At 36.3% G+C, this 16,900-nt stretch overlaps 1 protein-coding gene across 6 annotated transcripts in view; it reads right to left on the bottom strand.

Moving 5' to 3' along the window:
• The window catches only part of RYR2 (ryanodine receptor 2), a 384,358-nt gene that overhangs the window by 246,052 nt on the left and 121,406 nt on the right, over window positions 1–16,900 (bottom strand). For 4 of the 6 annotated variants that reach the window (XM_077175562.1, XM_077175558.1, XM_077175561.1 and 1 more), the window contains exon 4: window positions 3,576–3,596. The exons of the other annotated variants lie outside the window; for them this stretch is intronic. In XM_077175562.1, coding sequence (XP_077031677.1) covers window positions 3,576–3,596 — 21 coding nt within the window. The remainder of the gene's footprint in view (window positions 1–3,575; window positions 3,597–16,900) is intronic. 6 annotated transcript variants of the gene reach the window in all.

Genomic DNA, 16,900 nt, shown 5'->3' on the forward strand with positions numbered 1-16,900 from the left:
GCAAGAAATTATAAGAAAAAATTGTCCTTATATAATTCACTTAATGCTTGAAAATCATACTGATTATTAAGTACTGATGTGCACTTAATTACTTTAATAGAATCGAAGATGTATTACTTGAATAATTTGCCTTGATGAAGCCTTGTTTTGTGGTTCACTCCAGCCTCCACAAGAACCCTAGGTTGTTTCCACTAGTCAAATTCCATTTGTTATATTTATCCAGTCCACACTATCAAAGTGAGAATTTATTCACTACTTCTCAGCTTAGAAGTCTCTGTAATGAAAACAATTCTTTTGAAAAGTGTCTAAAGTGGGTGTTCTTACTCTGCAAGTTTCTTTTCTCCAAAGAAATTGAAAATCAGCTTCACTAGTGGTATAAAGCTGAGCTAACATACTCACTACTTGAGGAGAAGAGAAAAAAATTTATCATTACCCTCAGCAGAAGATGTTTCTCTGTCTCAAAAACTGAAGACAATCGTACGATGTTGTAACTAGCATAGCTTTGCCATCAGCCAGGAAAAACATGAGAATTCTTGTACCTTGCACTTTGTATTTAAGAAACAACACACTTCATTTGCTTTCAGGTAAAAAGCTCTTCAGAGTAATCCCTCCTGAAAACAATAATTCTGGATGGCTCTTAATGCCAAATTTTCAAAATAATTTACCAACTAGATATAGTTAAATGTGTAAAAAAGGCCAAATTATTACTTCACCAGAGATACCCAAGGAAATTTCTTATCCTTACACTGATACCTGTTGTAGAGCTAAGCAGTTATCCTGAATGGCAAGGCAGACACACAGGTGCTTTTATGAGTGCATTAGTCCTGTTGCATGCAAGTATACAACACCTCCCTTGAGATCACAAATTTGCAAGCACATTGCTAATTCACAGAAAAAGACACTATAAAATTATTTCCCTTATTTCATAAATACATTAAAAGAGAGAAAATGTCAGGGAGATTAAAGGAACTCTTTTCACTATGTGTTATTCAGTTTCATCTTACTGCATTACTGTCATTTTCTCTGTAAAGAAAATACATTCAGGGTCTTCTAAATTTTGGTTCAAATTTAATAAATCCCTTTGATCAAGTGCTGGGGATTCCCCACCTTGGTAGTTTTATAAAAAGCCGAAAAGCCTTTTTCAGATATGAAATGGGAACCAGGATGCCTTACTTCCACTAGGTTTTACATTGGGCAAGATTCTTTAATCTATTTGAGTCTGCACTGAAGCAGATCTACAAGTCTTCACTCATACCTGCTCAGAGACAAAAGGATGAAGCCAAGAGTTCAACAAGTATCTTAAAGCCATTTAATTTGTACCCAGCTTCAGCTGAGAGCACATCCCTTCAGTAGAATAATGATTTTGGAACAAAATCACAAGAAAAATTATAGTCATTTGACAGAAGTACACAGGAACTGGAGTAATTTCTTCTAAAACTTTTGTTAGTACACTTCATAGGCTAGAACAGCTCAGAAGTGAACGACTTTAGCTTATCCTTTGAACAGCATGAAACTGCCTACAGCAATTTGCTCATTAATTTGACACGAAGCTTCTCTCTGGGCTTGGGCTTTAAGGTTTCCACAGATAGATATAACTAAACACACTTGCATTAACCTTGTGTGCTCTATGCTGGGAAATGGCTTATCAAGAAATACATGTGTTAGAGTGAGGTGTCTGCCCCTGTGAGCATGCAGCTTTACAGCAGCCAGCTTTCTACTGCATTAATTCACTGCACTTCCAGTCCACCAAAAGACCTCTGGTAACACTCTGGAGTTACAGAGGGAGTTAAAAGCTGCTTTACAGGCCAGACTGGAGCTTCATCTGAGAGAGAATAATTTCATGTATGACAGTAAAGCCAGTATGCACTCCACCCCCACCAGAGAGGTTGTCTGGATTATAGAATCAGTCTATTAGGAAAAGTCTTTACCCAATTTAACTTGGAATGACACATTTAGCTTTGCTCTCATGGGAACCAGTTCTTTTAAAAATGGTTTAAGGACACATTTTGATGAAGCAGTCTTTCTGAAGCAAGATTTTGATGTTACTAAGTTCTGAATTTAAAAACAAACAGCCAAAAAAAAACCAAACCAAAAACCAAAACCAAACCACCAAAACAGCAGATCTGATTTCTATTTATGCAAGTAATACTACATTTTCCATTAACAGATTATGAATGCTTCAGTCAAAAAAAAGCCACATCAGTGTCACAAATAAAATACTGGCAATATTTCATGTATTGTGGAGTATGAGCAGAGGTGCCTGTATAGTACTGAGCGTGCTTTTTATTGCCGTTTTTTCTCTTTATAGCAAAATTCTTCATAGGAATAAAACAACAGAATCTAAAGATGCATAACCAAGCTTTCTCAGTCATAATTATAAATTGGACAAAATGAAAAGAAAACTTGACTATCAGTATGTCTTAAAAACACTTAAAATCAATTGTATAACAATTGATGGTTGTCATAAATACTAGATCCACAATATGGATAATGGTGTCATAACTGATACAATTAGCAAAAATTAATACTTAACTGCATTTATTGTTTAATAAATATTATAAACATCTACCTATTTGAGATGACACAAATATTTTTGAGTACAGTAGAAACAATGCAGAAAAGCCTAAGCCACTATTTAAACAATGTACTTACCTACAGGAGTCTCAGGCAAGCTCTAACTTGAGTCACTACTTACTACAAAGATGTAATAATCACAGATTAAAATTCTGTAATTTCTGGCTGAAATAAAATGAGACCAGTGCTATAGTTATGTTATTGGCCATACTTCAGAGGACACCTGAGGGTGCCTCTGGCATGTGCAGCCCAAACTAAGTAATATGAAACCAAGGAGACCTATTATAGTCCAAGCTTTCAGAGAGGCCTCAAATATTTTCAAGGTGAACAAACAATTCTACATACATTTTACGTCCACTAACTCTTACATAACACTGGTGTTAGAGATTACATTGAAGAAAAACACACATAAACATGTCCCACGGAGGGGAGTTATATGATTTATATCAGATGCCCAAACAAATATGTATGGTATACACAGACACATTAGGAAAGGCCTTAACAACACATTAAGCAGAGAATTGTGCTTTATTTGCTAATATCTACTGCTTTTATTCTGTAGCAGGTGTTCTGCATCACTATATTTTGTATATTTGCAGCTACACACAGCATCACACATTATTTATCAGTATTAACTATCTTACTGTCATGCAGTTTAAGATTACAGTGTCTATACTGGAAAAGACAGGGTGGGTTACAGAATGGAGTTATAACGTTAGACAGCAGGGCTCAAAACTGAAAGGCAGTAATCATACATTTATATTACATGACTCTGTGATCAAATTTAAAGAGATAAGAGTCACTGTGGTAACATGAAATTTGGTAGGACAATTCAGGAGTGACCAGATTTTACATGATCATGTATTTGCCTCTTTTTTTGGTTTTTTTGAGCCGTGCAAGTTGAAGGGTCATGAACACACAAGGAATCAAAACAGACAGGTTAGACTCAGTGGCAACATGAAACATTTGGGATCAAGTGAATAAAAGACAGAATCACATACCCATTTTTCCACATCAACTAGCTGTAGAAAGAAAAAGCAAGAAATCAGTAAATCTCTTTCCTTAAGTACAGCATATCAAAGTCTATTTTGAAGTTAACATTTCATATTTTCAGAAATGTATCTAGTATGAAAGAAAATGTGTTCTATTCTATAGCTTCTAGTAATGAAGATATTCTCCTGGCATCTTCTCTTTAAAATGCCAATACCTCACTTTCTGTCTTTATTTTGTGGAAAGCACTTCAAATTCTAGAAGTCAAAAGTGTCCCTCTAAAATCAGATAACAGGCAGCAAAGGAAGACTGATGCTGAATTATTTCCACACTGTATTCAGTACCAACCAGTCAAAAATACAGCATCCTACAAATATAGAAGAATATCCTACAAATCGTCTCTCCATTTCCTCTTGAGTAAAGCTCTGCCATTAGTGAACATCATTCACTTGAAAAGGTTTCATTGCTGCTATTCATGGTTTGTCATTATAAAGAATGTCATAATATTAAAGTTAAAATTAGGGGTATCTGTAAAACCCTGACCCTACAACCTGCAGCATATGAGAATATCTTGCATAAGAACAGAGAACAGCACATAAAAATGTCATCCATTTCTTCTACAGGGAAAGTGAGAATAGCTCCAAAAGCTTAAGGTTTTACATTACCAAAACTGTTTCAGGACTCTTTAAGGAAACAGATTTTAAATTACTCTCTCTAAAAAGTCTTTGGACTATCTTACAGTCTCAGATAGGATTGATAATATCTACTAGAACACAATTCAGCTACTAGAACAGTTAGTATGCCACTACCTATTAAATACTTTGTTGGCACCAAGAGCAGTATATCTGTAGCAGATTGCTCTCTGGACTTTGCACAGAAAATGCTGCAGGATATCATGCCTTCAGTGGTTTTACAGTATTCACATATCGACCTTTTGTTAGCAGATGCCACATAAAAGTTAAATAATTTAAGATAGCTTAGAGAAAAGCAGGAGCAATTTTCAAAACCAGTAATATCTGGATGTCAACTTGCTTGTGAAATTACTGTAATAAAAGGCAATGTATTTAGTTCTCATCTGTTAAAATAGCTCAATTGAAAGTGAACTTTCTCACTTTTAATATACATTTCAATTAAAGAGCAGCTTTATGTTTTTGTTCAGTGCTACACAAAATTCTGATTTGCCCCTATTTATTTTCTTAGCAATCTTTACTGTGACTTTTGTTATCAACCACAGCTGCAGAAATGCCTCCTCAAAGACAGCTAAATGTATTAAAACAGATACAAGATAAAAAATTATTTGATAAGATGTCAGCAAGTTATAAAAGTAAGCATTGATTTAAATCTAAATGCAACTACACTTTCCTAAAAGCAACTACACTGTCTTAAAAAAAAAAAGGAGTAAAGAATAGCCAAGTTAGATTTATGTACAAGTATTTCTTTTATTACCCTGCCTTTGATACATCCTTTGTTTTGCTAAAATTTTATACGCTCTGAAAACAGCACTGCAAGCAATTTGCCTGTGTGACAATGCTAGAAAGAGGTGATGCATGCTTTATTGCCCTGCTTTGAGAAGAAAGTGCTGTCCCAAAGCGTAAGTGAACAAGGCAGCCTCAACTGTTATCAGAGAACCCACTCAAAGCTCAACAGCCATTATCAGTTTCACACTTAATTGCCTTATAATTGCTGAATTGTCCACTTACTTTATTTTTATGGACACTGGATAGCTTCATGAGTCATGTGCAATATTTTCCAAGTATTTATACACTGCACACACTAATTCTGCATTGGTAAATTCATGTTTAAATAGAACATCTCTCAGGACAGCCACTTGAATCGTGCATGTACACTTGTCAAAGCGTACAGTTTGACACCTACATGGGAATGATTATGAATTTATCCAGAGATCTGATTCTGAAAGTGTGGTACAGTGCATAGCACAATAAGATCCTCCATATGTAATTACAGCTGTATTTTATAGGCCTTCTGCTGTGAGCTTTGTCAGAGCCCTCCCAGGTCTTGCTGTGCTCCTGTTTCATCTGTGGGAGAGTCCTTTGAGTGACTCAAGTCACAAAAAGACATTTCTTTCTTACAGGCCACTTTGACACAAATTCTAAGACTTTTCTGTGTAACTTACACAAATAAAATTTTGTCTGCTTTTGGAACCTATTCTGGAAGACTTGTGACCTTGTCATTTAGTATCTCCCTTGGAGGAGGAAAAAGGCATGCTAGAATATTATATTTACTCATCTGGAAATTTCTAGGAACACAGGTTAGGTAAAGATAAATAAGATTACTCATATCCAAGAGCAATTGTCCTAATGTAGACAAAATAAATGCAAAGCTCACATAAACAGAAATTAAATGGCTGATACCTCAGTCTAGCACATGTATCTAAGATCCAAGCTATGATTCAGAAAACAAGCAAGCAGATGCTTCACAGCACATCTAAATACAGATTCTGTTTCACACTGACACCTCCATCTTTTGTCTGCCTTCAAGACTAGAAGCCACAGGAACCCGTTTCCCTTGGATTTCCCAGTACCCATCCAAATTCAGGAAACACTAAGATTCAAAGCTTCTGTTGCTATATATGCATTGGTCATTAATCCAAGGGGAGAAGTGAAAAAAAAAACCAACATACAAAACAAAACAAACAGAAAATTCACATACACACCAGAGAGTGAACAAACAAGCAAACAAATTCTAACATTCTCTTCTACCAGACCACATTTTATTACCTCTCTTTTTTGAAGTGCTTAATTTTCTTGGACTTGAAATTACCTGTTCTACATAAATAATTGAGGTTTTGCTGACTTGTTCACCTGTTAGGAGGTGTAGATCTTTCAACTAGTCTAGGATGGTTTAAAATTCAGGATGGGCTGGGGACATAGTATGAAGGGACTGGCAGTCACTTCTGAAGTTACCTCCCGCTGTGGCATCTCACAGTAATTGCTTCATTTCAATCATACTTTACATTAGACACAGTCCAAAAGAACAGTACCATCATTTATTTAATAAAGCACAGGAATTTTTGCTTAATCAGAAAAAACACCCAGATCCCTGGAATTCAGTAACTTTTTTTCATCCAGCTCATTTTGTCTCCTGACCATTAAGTCATATTTTTTGGAAAAATAAAACATTTACGTATGTATATACTGATTTTTTTCTCTTTTTCTTTACCCAAAGAGTATCTGGATTTACAACACTTCCTCCAGCAGAGGATGCAGGATCCATATTATAACATATATACCTCAAAGGCAGTGTGCTACTTAGAAAATTTTTTTTCCTCATGCACCTGAGTACTCAAAGATTTTCTGGGGGAAAAAAGAAAAAAGAACATGATCCTATCTAACACTGGATATCATAATTTAGTGAGTACATTTCCATATGACAATTCTGACTACAGGAATTATTATCTTGCCATGAGAACATGAGAGTTAGGAAAAGACTGAAGGATATATCATGTCTGGAATTTATTTAGTGACTGTGAGCTACTTATAATACAATAATCATTTTACAGAAAGCTACTAATTTGAGCTTAAAAGAATTACTGCTAGCAAGTAGCCATCCACCTAAGTTAATGAGTAAAAATTATGACACTTGAAACTGGAGAGCAGTGGATAATAAAATGGTACAGCACCCATATATCTGGGCATCTAAAATATACAAGTAGTGCCATGAAAATAAACCCAAGGATTACAAGTTTTGTTCTAAGAATCAAGCGAAAGATCAAAGATGGCATTTAGAATGATGAAATAATCTCCCTCCTTGAACTAGAAGAGAGCACTATACTACAGTCTTAATACTTCCCTTAAAATTTCAGGTTGCTTTAGTAAGAACATCATACAGCCAATTATTTGGCTAATCATTTACTGCTATGCTAATCCAGAAAACTCAGATTGATCTGCACTTGCTGACTCCTCTTCAGGGGCACATCAGAGCTCCAATCTTTTCAGTCAAGCTTTCATTTTAAATGCATTTAATCCAAACTAGAAAGGTGGTTTTTTTCATCATTTTTTCCCAAGCACTGCAGATACCCAGAACTACACTAACCAGACATAAAAGCCAGTTAAAAGAGCAGAAATGTTATTCTGCTCCCCCAACTTTCTCTTTATCATAAGGAGCCATGAACTAACTGCAGAGAAATAAAGAGGGATCTTGCTGGCATTATAAGGAGTTTTTTTTCATTTTTTAAATTTGACAGAAAGCAAGATCACAGAACATGTGCTGAATATCCACTAATACAGAGGCATTAATTATGAGTGCACAAGCTACAAAGTAAGCTACTTTAAGCCATGAAAACAACCTCCCATTCCTAATTCTGGCTTCTGTATTCTGTTTTCTTTCATCTCCTTGAGCAGCACACAAAAACACTAAGGAATTTTATTTCACAGTGTATAGGAGAATCTCAGCTGACTCCGGATAATCACATTCTCTACAACAATTTATGAGGACTGCCGTGATAATTATAATATATTGCCATGATCCACACACGGGATTGTGACTGAAATCTCAATGAAGAAATGTATATCATTCACTAGTAGATGTTATACCTTCCCCTGCACTTAAACTCATTTATGTTAACCAAACTCTTATTTTAAAAGTTGCTTTTTTTTTTCCATTTCTCTCTTGTGGAAACTGAGAATATATAGCAAAATCTTTGTCTAAAACTTTAATAAAGATAAGCAAGGTGAGAATAAGTAGAATTGAACTATATTCCAAATTGAATTGTATTCTTTTACTTCTATTACAACACTTGATTAGCTTCATCGACACCTTGACTCCCTGAATTTAATATCTAACAAGCTAATTAATGATATGCCTTCTGTTCCAGCCCAAGGTTGTCTTCCAGTGTAGGCTTTTGTCATCAAGACACTGCAAGAGCTGTGCTTTCATGTCTATTTGCTTTAACTCCTTCTCTGCATGTAACTTAGATCAAAAAATGTTGCTGGGTAGAAACAAAATAACTCCTCTCCCCCCAACATCATTTTCTACTGACCATCACCCTAGAAAGAAAACTTTGAGCACATTAGCACTCCAAGGGTCATGGTAAGGCCAGAAAAAGGCTTGCTGCTATCTATGTCCAAAATAGGAAACTTGTCTAGGATAATAAAAATGTTTTATTTCATGCCAGGCATCCTCATCCCAAACATGGTACACACACTAAAGACGGGCCCATGTGCCAGGCCAGAAGTATTTGTGTGTCACAATTCTGTGATTTGAAATAGATGCTGATTTTATTCCTGTCCTTGCTTGACCCTGAGGATGAGCAGAGTGCAAAAACACTGCGCCTGCCATTCTTGATCTTTTCCAGTACTTGCAGTTGATCAAAGTGCAGCTGATCAAAGCCAAGCCATATTCTTTTTGTGCCTTATTTGAAATGGCCTGCTAACAATCACTTCTGCTGCTAAATAAGGTGCACAGAGGAGGAGATGACAGTATGTGTTTCTCTTTAAAAGCTCCATGCTTTTTTTCCCCACTGTTTTACTTCCAGTTCCTGTTTGCAGTATGGCATCACTAAAATGTGTAGTCAGTATTTTAAGTAGAATAAGACTCTAGCTCATCTTTTCATAAAGTTTTCCACTGGTATCAAGTATGTATGTCCATCTACATGATACAAAAACCCACACAGCATTAAACACTAAGATCCTCTTCCTCTCCTTCCTCTTCCTTCTGTCACTTTATTTCATTGCAGTAAGAAGCACTTGGTTCATGTAAACTCAAAAGCCTGGGATGGCCAACCTTGCAGTAAAGACAAGCTAAAGTTGTTGGACATAGCAAATCTGTCCCTCTTTATAACACACCACCATCTGATAAAGAGTTACTCAAATCATTTATTAAGAAAATTACTGAACTTTGTTATTTCAAGTGAGTTATGACTGGTACCTGTAGCCCACCCTTAGACTAATGAAAAAAACCTCAAAGTATAGAAATAAAAAATTGTAACTTGGCCCTTTTGCCCAAAAGTTTGATTAAGAAAATTTTCAGTAATAGGGAACTAAAACAGCTCTGGTTTGTTATATCAAGAAACCTCTGGTTCATTTCTGCTTCTTCCTTCCTACATGTGGGGGTTCTTCTGGCAAACATTTGAAAATGAAAACATTTTCAGCCTGTCATATTCACAGCTGCTGTTAGCTTTCAAATAGGTTATTAACTAGGCTACTGTAGTGTGAATCAGAGAGCTTAAATTTTCAAGAGTGCATTTAACTGCCAATCTTCATACTTCTTTTTAAGGAAGTACCTTGGTAACTTGGCTTATTCATTAACATACAGAACACTTATTAAAAGAAATGGGAGGTGTTACCTCTTTCCACTGGCATGAGAGATGAAATTACTTCTGCCCTCCTCCCATGCTGAGAAAATGACAAATCTGCCAGCTCTCCGTGTTATCTTGCTGCTTACTAATACAAAGTAATTAATGAATTCAGAGTTCCACAGTTGGAGATAGGTGATTTGAATATTCAAAAATCCACCAGCTACAGTTGCATTCCTATCCCAAAATGGCTCCATTCTGTCTTAGAAGCACAGGAAAGCTTTTCAGCTCTGTGAGGACGCACACATTTTCCCCATCCCTCAAACACAGAAGGATAACTATACATGCAAGACACTTGCGTGTGATGATTCCTTCACACAGCCCTTCAGATCAGAGGATAAGGGCTTCACTTTAATCCACAGCAAAGACTATCCTACACATGAAATTAGACAGCAGTTTGCTGGCCAGTGGCACAGAAAACAGATTTTAATAAAACAAGGCACCAGGAGGAGTGATTAATCAGCCATGACTGGATGATTAGATGGGAGTTAATAAGCTCATGATGCAATTTAGCTAGAACGTTGCCTTACCAATGGGTATTTTGCAGACAGCATTTTCCTGAAAAATGAAGTTGTCAACTATTGGAGTAGAGGTTGTGAAATTAAATTTTTTCATATTACAGAAACACTTCAGCTTTGAATTCACACACAACCTGTGCAACCAAATGCTTTCATTCTCCTAATAAAATCTGACATAGATTTATGAGTACACAAGTCTGAAAAAACTCCTAGCCTTAATTAAAATGCTTTACCATAATATTACTGAGACTTTTAAATAAAAGATATTTTTGATGTCTTTTCTCATGTTGTATATGAGTTATTTTTGTATCCGTTTCAGTGCTTCTCTAACATAATTGGATTGGAGAGTAGGGAGAGGAAAGGGGAGGGCAAGGCAAAGATTGTGATATTTGGAAGAAAATACAGACATTCTAGAAGTAATGTTACTAAGGAAGGAAAGAAAATATGGATATTATTGTCAGTAAGCAGACAGCTCTGTCAGTAAGTCAATCAGCTCTGCACCAAATTTAAGCTCTCCTGTTAGTAACAGGAATGAGACAAAAATGTATAGAAACAATCAGTCTCACATGATAGGGAAAACCATGCAGCAGAGCCAAAAAATCACAGTATAAATAAAGGAAGTAAAAGCTATTAAAATAAATTAACAAAAAAAAAGGAAAAAATGTATTTTGACACTAAATAAACAGATACCTGTTTTTAAATGTTGTACTCTAAAATCAGTGCAAAAATCAGTGTCAGGTTTATATTAGAAAGACAATTAACTCAATAGTAGTCCATTTATTTGGTTATGCCAAGGTGCAGAACAAATGAAACCTTTAGCTAAGCACTTCCCACAGACTGAAGTCTCCACTCAGACATGAGTGAATGTTATGTGTTTGCATCACTCCCTTTAATAATCACATTGACAATCCCATTTTGGCTCTCTGAATCTGACTTCGTGATTAGTCCAGTCTTGCTCTCAGTTTGAAGTGATCCAATAAGCCAAAAGAAAAAGAAAGTGCTGGAAATGAAAAATCCAGTCAGAATTAGGAAGCGAAAGAAAGGAAATTTCCCTTTGTGGAATGCAGTTGGACTATAAAAAGGAGATCGTTATGAACCAAAATTTCCCAACTGTTTTAAATGCAAGCAGAATAAGCATGTAAGAAAGAATATCGAAAATGCTTCCTACTCTACTATATTTAAACCAACAGCTATATTTGCAGCTTTGAATCCTCAAGAGATTTACATGTCAAGTTACGTGGAAAGGCCCTAAACACTATCCCATCCTATCTACAAAAGGTTTCAAAGAGTGACCTGTGGTAAAAGACATTGTATATAAGACGCTAGGGCGAAAAAAGAAAGCAGAAGAATAAGATGAGAATAAGAATAAGAGAGATTTCATGTAACAAAATAACGTTTGTACTTCACTGATAAACTATATCAAGCAGAAATGATCAATTTTAACCATGAAGATCCACAAATCAGATTATTTCATTAATCTCTTGCTTAAGCTTTTACTTGTGTTAAGGCATTATTTTTCTTTACACTTTTTACATCAAAACAATAAAATCTTGAAGTGATCTATGAAAATTATTCTAATATCACTGGGAAAAGTTGGAAAAGTTACTGGAATTAAAGAAGAAATCTCAGTAGAAAGCTTATTGCATGTGCTATTTCTTCTCTCAACTCATACCATGGCATACATGAGTTGAGAAAGGACTCAAACTGGGTAGGGTCAGACATCTGAGGTACAAAAAGGTTGTGCAGTCTCAAAACTCAGCAAGTCTGTGTTTTTCCACCCAAAGCTCTCAGTTCCCTAAAAATGTTTTATTTTATACTTTGCAGCATCCTGGAATACTCAGAGTCACAAGAAGCACTGGAGTCTCATATTGCTTGCAGTAACACCAAGAAAGCACACAGAAAGAGAACTGTGGTCTTCTGGGCACAGGCAAGTCCCAGCTGCCTCATGTGTCCCTATGAAGATCTCCAAACCCACCAAGAAGCTGTTTCTTTAGGAGAAAAGGTTTGTATTTCCCTAAGTAATGTACCTAAAAAATAGTGGCATATGGCTGAGGAGAGAGAATATGAAACCCCACCTGAAATTTCTTGGAACAGCCAAAGGATTTAATCAGTTACTGACATTATTAAAATCTGGGCAAATGCACAAGTTCTTTTAAAGAAGCCAAGCTATACCCAGTAAATCACTTATATTCTTACAAACAAACACCACCTGGAAATGGAATTTTACAGGAAGAGCAAAACGCATGAATACCTAGATAACTAAAATAGTTTGTTGCCAAATGACCTACATATACACTAGACTATGTCAATTTACTACATTAAATAATCACCAGTAAGAAAAAACAGGATTTCCAAATTTGTCACTTTGCTTCTGCTATTTGCTTACCGTTATCTTGTGACTCATCCCCATATTTTTTAAAATAGAAACATCTTTCAAAAAAAGTGAGTGTTCTGCATATTTGTCAACAGACTGTCAGCTATCAAAGGCTGCCTCAGGAGTGGAAGCTGCATGTACCACCATCATTACAAGCACAATCCACTCTATCAGCAGTATCTGCAGAAACAAGCATTAACTACAAAAATCATATACAACAATACAGGACTCCCCAAACTGAAGCAGATGACACCAGCCAATGTAATCAGAACACAGGTTTACTAGCAGAAACCTGAATACCCTTTATTCTTGTCAAGTTTCTTTTCTTTGCTCTGTTTACTTAGAAGTACATCACTTCCATGAAGAAAAATAAGGCTTGAGCTTTCACCCCTATCACATAAAAAAGGAAATCAATATCTTATCTATTTATAAACAGAGGGAATGGCTATTATTTAAAAGACTATAGGGTTAGTTCAACTAACTGTTGAACTAGCAAATGCTAAAAAGACTGTAGCCTAGGCAGAAAGAGGAGACTGCAGGGGAAAGGGAGGACAATTTTCAGAGTTCAGCAATTATCATGTTTGTAAAAAAAAAATATTTATGGATCAAGATCAAAAACCTAACTATGTGGGGATAAAATTTCCCTTTCTCACTTAGCATGTACTCTAAAAAATAGGTTTCAATTTTCACTGGAAAAATGAAGGACAGGTGCATATAACGAGGTCAGGAAGCATCATAGAGAGCACATCCTGTCTTTTTATATGTGCGTGTGTGTGTGTGTGTGTGTATACATGTATATTTATCAGGCATGCTTTTGAAGAGGAAGAAGTCAATCCAGACTGCCTGCAGGAACACAGCAGGAGCCTTAATTGCTGCTGAGATCCTGCAAACACTCCAAAATGGATCCTCCTGGCGTGGGACCCACTCCCCACCACAGAAGTCAGAGGCAGCTCAGCAGGTTGGATGCACAGGGTGCTGCAGGCAGGGGCAGCTCCCTTCCCTGTCCCAGAGCCTGCAGTTCTGACTGAACCTTGAGAGAACAAGGCTCTGTTCACAAGAGTGGCCACTCAAACACTAAAAAACTAAAATCCAGGTTTAGGAAAAGCTGAGTGATCCTGAGCTTGAGGCAAACTCATGGTCTATAGGTGGATGATCCTACCACTCAAAAAGGTAAGTCAGTGCCCCTGTGAAGAGCAGGGGTTCACTGCTCACTCAGGTTTCTCTGCTGTGCTCAGGTCCCAGATTCAGCTACAGAAAAGGCATTTGGAGGCCAGGGACAGAATCTCAACTCTGCCTACAGAGTTGCTCCCCATTCCCAGCCTCTCTCTGTTTAGTTAACACCCCTCGTCTTAAAACTGTTCATTTCTTTCACTTTCCTTCCCTCCACCCCCAGCTCAAGAGTTCTTACCATCCTGATAAGTAATTAAAAAATGGTAATTCTCTATGATAAGAGAGAAACAAAACATAGGTATTTTAACTTTAGACCTGAAATAGTGTAGCTCTCACACTGCAGTAGTATTTAGATACAAGACTCATACACTCACGTGCTTGGAAGGCTCGTCTCATTATAATCATTGAAACAAACCATTTGCTGACTCTCCAACAAAACATTACAGAACCAGAAACCTCTTGGTGAATCAACACTACCAGAGTCCCTAAGGAACAGGTGGGCATCAAAAGAAATAATTTCTCCACAGATTAATGGTTGTTCCAGGGAGAAGTGAAATAACACCTGTTCTCACTAAACCTATTATTTTTGCTAAGATATCATAGATTTTCTTGGTAATGCAGCCACCATGGATTCAACATTACTATTGCCCTGAGGAGATGCAATTACATACATGCAGATGAATCCTCATGCGGAACATCCCTATCCAGACTTGCTCAGCAACAGAGTTCACTGACAGCAGCAACAAACTGTGCGTGTTTATCAGCAAGTGACAGACACACCACAGAGGCAATACAGAGACCACAGAGGCAATATAGAGATGAACCCACCCCAAAATCAAATCCTTCCCATTTCCTGTTCAAGACAGGAATCCAGTCTGTTCAGTCCTGCTCAGTCTCACTACACCAGCTCTATCTCTTCTTTTAATGCCACCCTTGTTGGTGTTGCTCAAGTGTTACCCCTTTGGGGAGGACAATTCACATCCAAACTTAAACAATATGGGAGTCTATGATGCATATAGAGCACCATTAGAATCAAAAGCACCCCAAGGTGCTGAACCCTGCAGGATAAGGAGAGCTGGGAGCAAACTCCCATTACAAAAATCTTGACTGAATTTGAGGATAAGGGTGCTCTGTTGTTTTCTTTAATTACCACAGAAGGTATTGGTAACTCCTGAAGGTTGAGCACACTGAGCACATTTCAAGAGGGAGACTCCCATGTGTAATCTCCCAGCTCCAGCTGCTGAGATCCTACCAAGCTGGCTGATAGGAGTCTAGTTTCTTGTTGCACATAACTGCAGAGAGAATTAACGTTTTCCACACTGCCAGCCTCTGTAGCACTGCTATGCATTTCCTACACTGATAACATTTTACACCACTCACCAAAATATTCTTTTAATTTGCTATTATAAGTCAATGAGTTGGAAAAAAGGATCCTTCCTTTTTTAAATTTTGAACCAACCTAGCAAAACATTTCAGAAGCTACCCTTATAAGAAGCCATTACAAGACAAATAGAGATATGGAGAGCTTTCATATATATTATGAGGTGTTTATTGAGTATAAGCAGTCGGTTTAAAAACATTGAATAATTATTACTTCCAATCTCAATATAACTGGACAAAAGTAAAAGTTATGTTTTCTTTAATTTAAGGTCTTGGGCTTTACAAATAATTCATCTTACAGCTGTGCACATTACAACAGAGAATACCAAGTCTGAGTATCACTTTTTCCAGGCCTTGTCTCAGCTGAGAGATTAATGTAAAACTGCACTTGGTACAATCAGTAGTAGTAGAATTGTAGCAGACAATAATCATATATACCATGAACAATTTAGTATCTCAAAACACTTCTGACTAAGCTAAAGTCTAAGGTTTTGATGTTTTCAAAAAATTATGCTAACTTTTAAAAAAGAAGTAAACAAATTTAAGACAAACAGAAAAATGTCACTGTTTTATGATGCAGCCTTTCACATGTCCATAATCTTTTTAACATCAAATCTTCCTCATGCAAAACATAGATGAGAGTGTGGTCACTTACTATACTGTTTCATTCCAGCTTGTTGTGCAACCATTGTACTAAATATTGATTTTAAAAAAGTCTTCCAAACACAAAACAAATAAATCCTATTCATTTTATGATATTCACTACTGCAAAGGTAACCTCACAAATATTAATTCAATTTTCACAATAAAATATTTTCACAATATTGTGAAATATTGATATGTCACAATATGACATACTAATAGATTTAAAGAATCTAATTTAATAGAATTAAAGAATCTAAAATCAATGTGACACACAAAGCAGGGAAGTTGGTCTGATATGACTAGGACCCAATTTCTAGCACTGTTTTATGTGTAGTTTTCATCAGCTACAGTCCTAAACACATGCATAAATCAGTCCTGAGGTATGAAGACTAACAAAATCAGAAAAAAAATGCAAGTATCAATCACTGCTTAGCCTATTGATTCCAACTGCTTATCTATACTAGCCTGGTTTAAAAACTCAGTATGTTACTATCTATGTTGAGACATCTGGTAGAATTAACAAAATTAATGGTTTAGGTGACTATCTCAGCTTTATAGAGGACTGAGCAGCAAAACTGAGACTCTTCAACATTCTAGAACAGCATCTGAATCTGAGGATTTGGTGGAGTTTATCTTTTCATCATTTTGCCTAAATAGCCTTTAGTACATCAATTCCAACTGCTGATTAAAAAAAAAAGGGATTTGATTCTGAAGATAAATTTAACTGTATCATTTTCAATTTGCTGTGCTTAAATTTCATCCCAAAAAACCCTCAAACTCTTTCAGGAATTAACTGGGAATCTTTACTGAAAAGCATCAGTATGTTGCCATACTTTATTTTAACAAGCCATAGCTTATAGATGGCAGAGGGATAATACCTTTAGAATTTTACCTATAGGTAAAAGACATAAAAACAACCAATCCCCTTCTTTATTC

This window comes from Agelaius phoeniceus, chromosome 3 (assembly GCF_051311805.1).
Source record: "Agelaius phoeniceus isolate bAgePho1 chromosome 3, bAgePho1.hap1, whole genome shotgun sequence".
NCBI classification, from domain to species: domain Eukaryota; kingdom Metazoa; phylum Chordata; class Aves; order Passeriformes; family Icteridae; genus Agelaius; species Agelaius phoeniceus.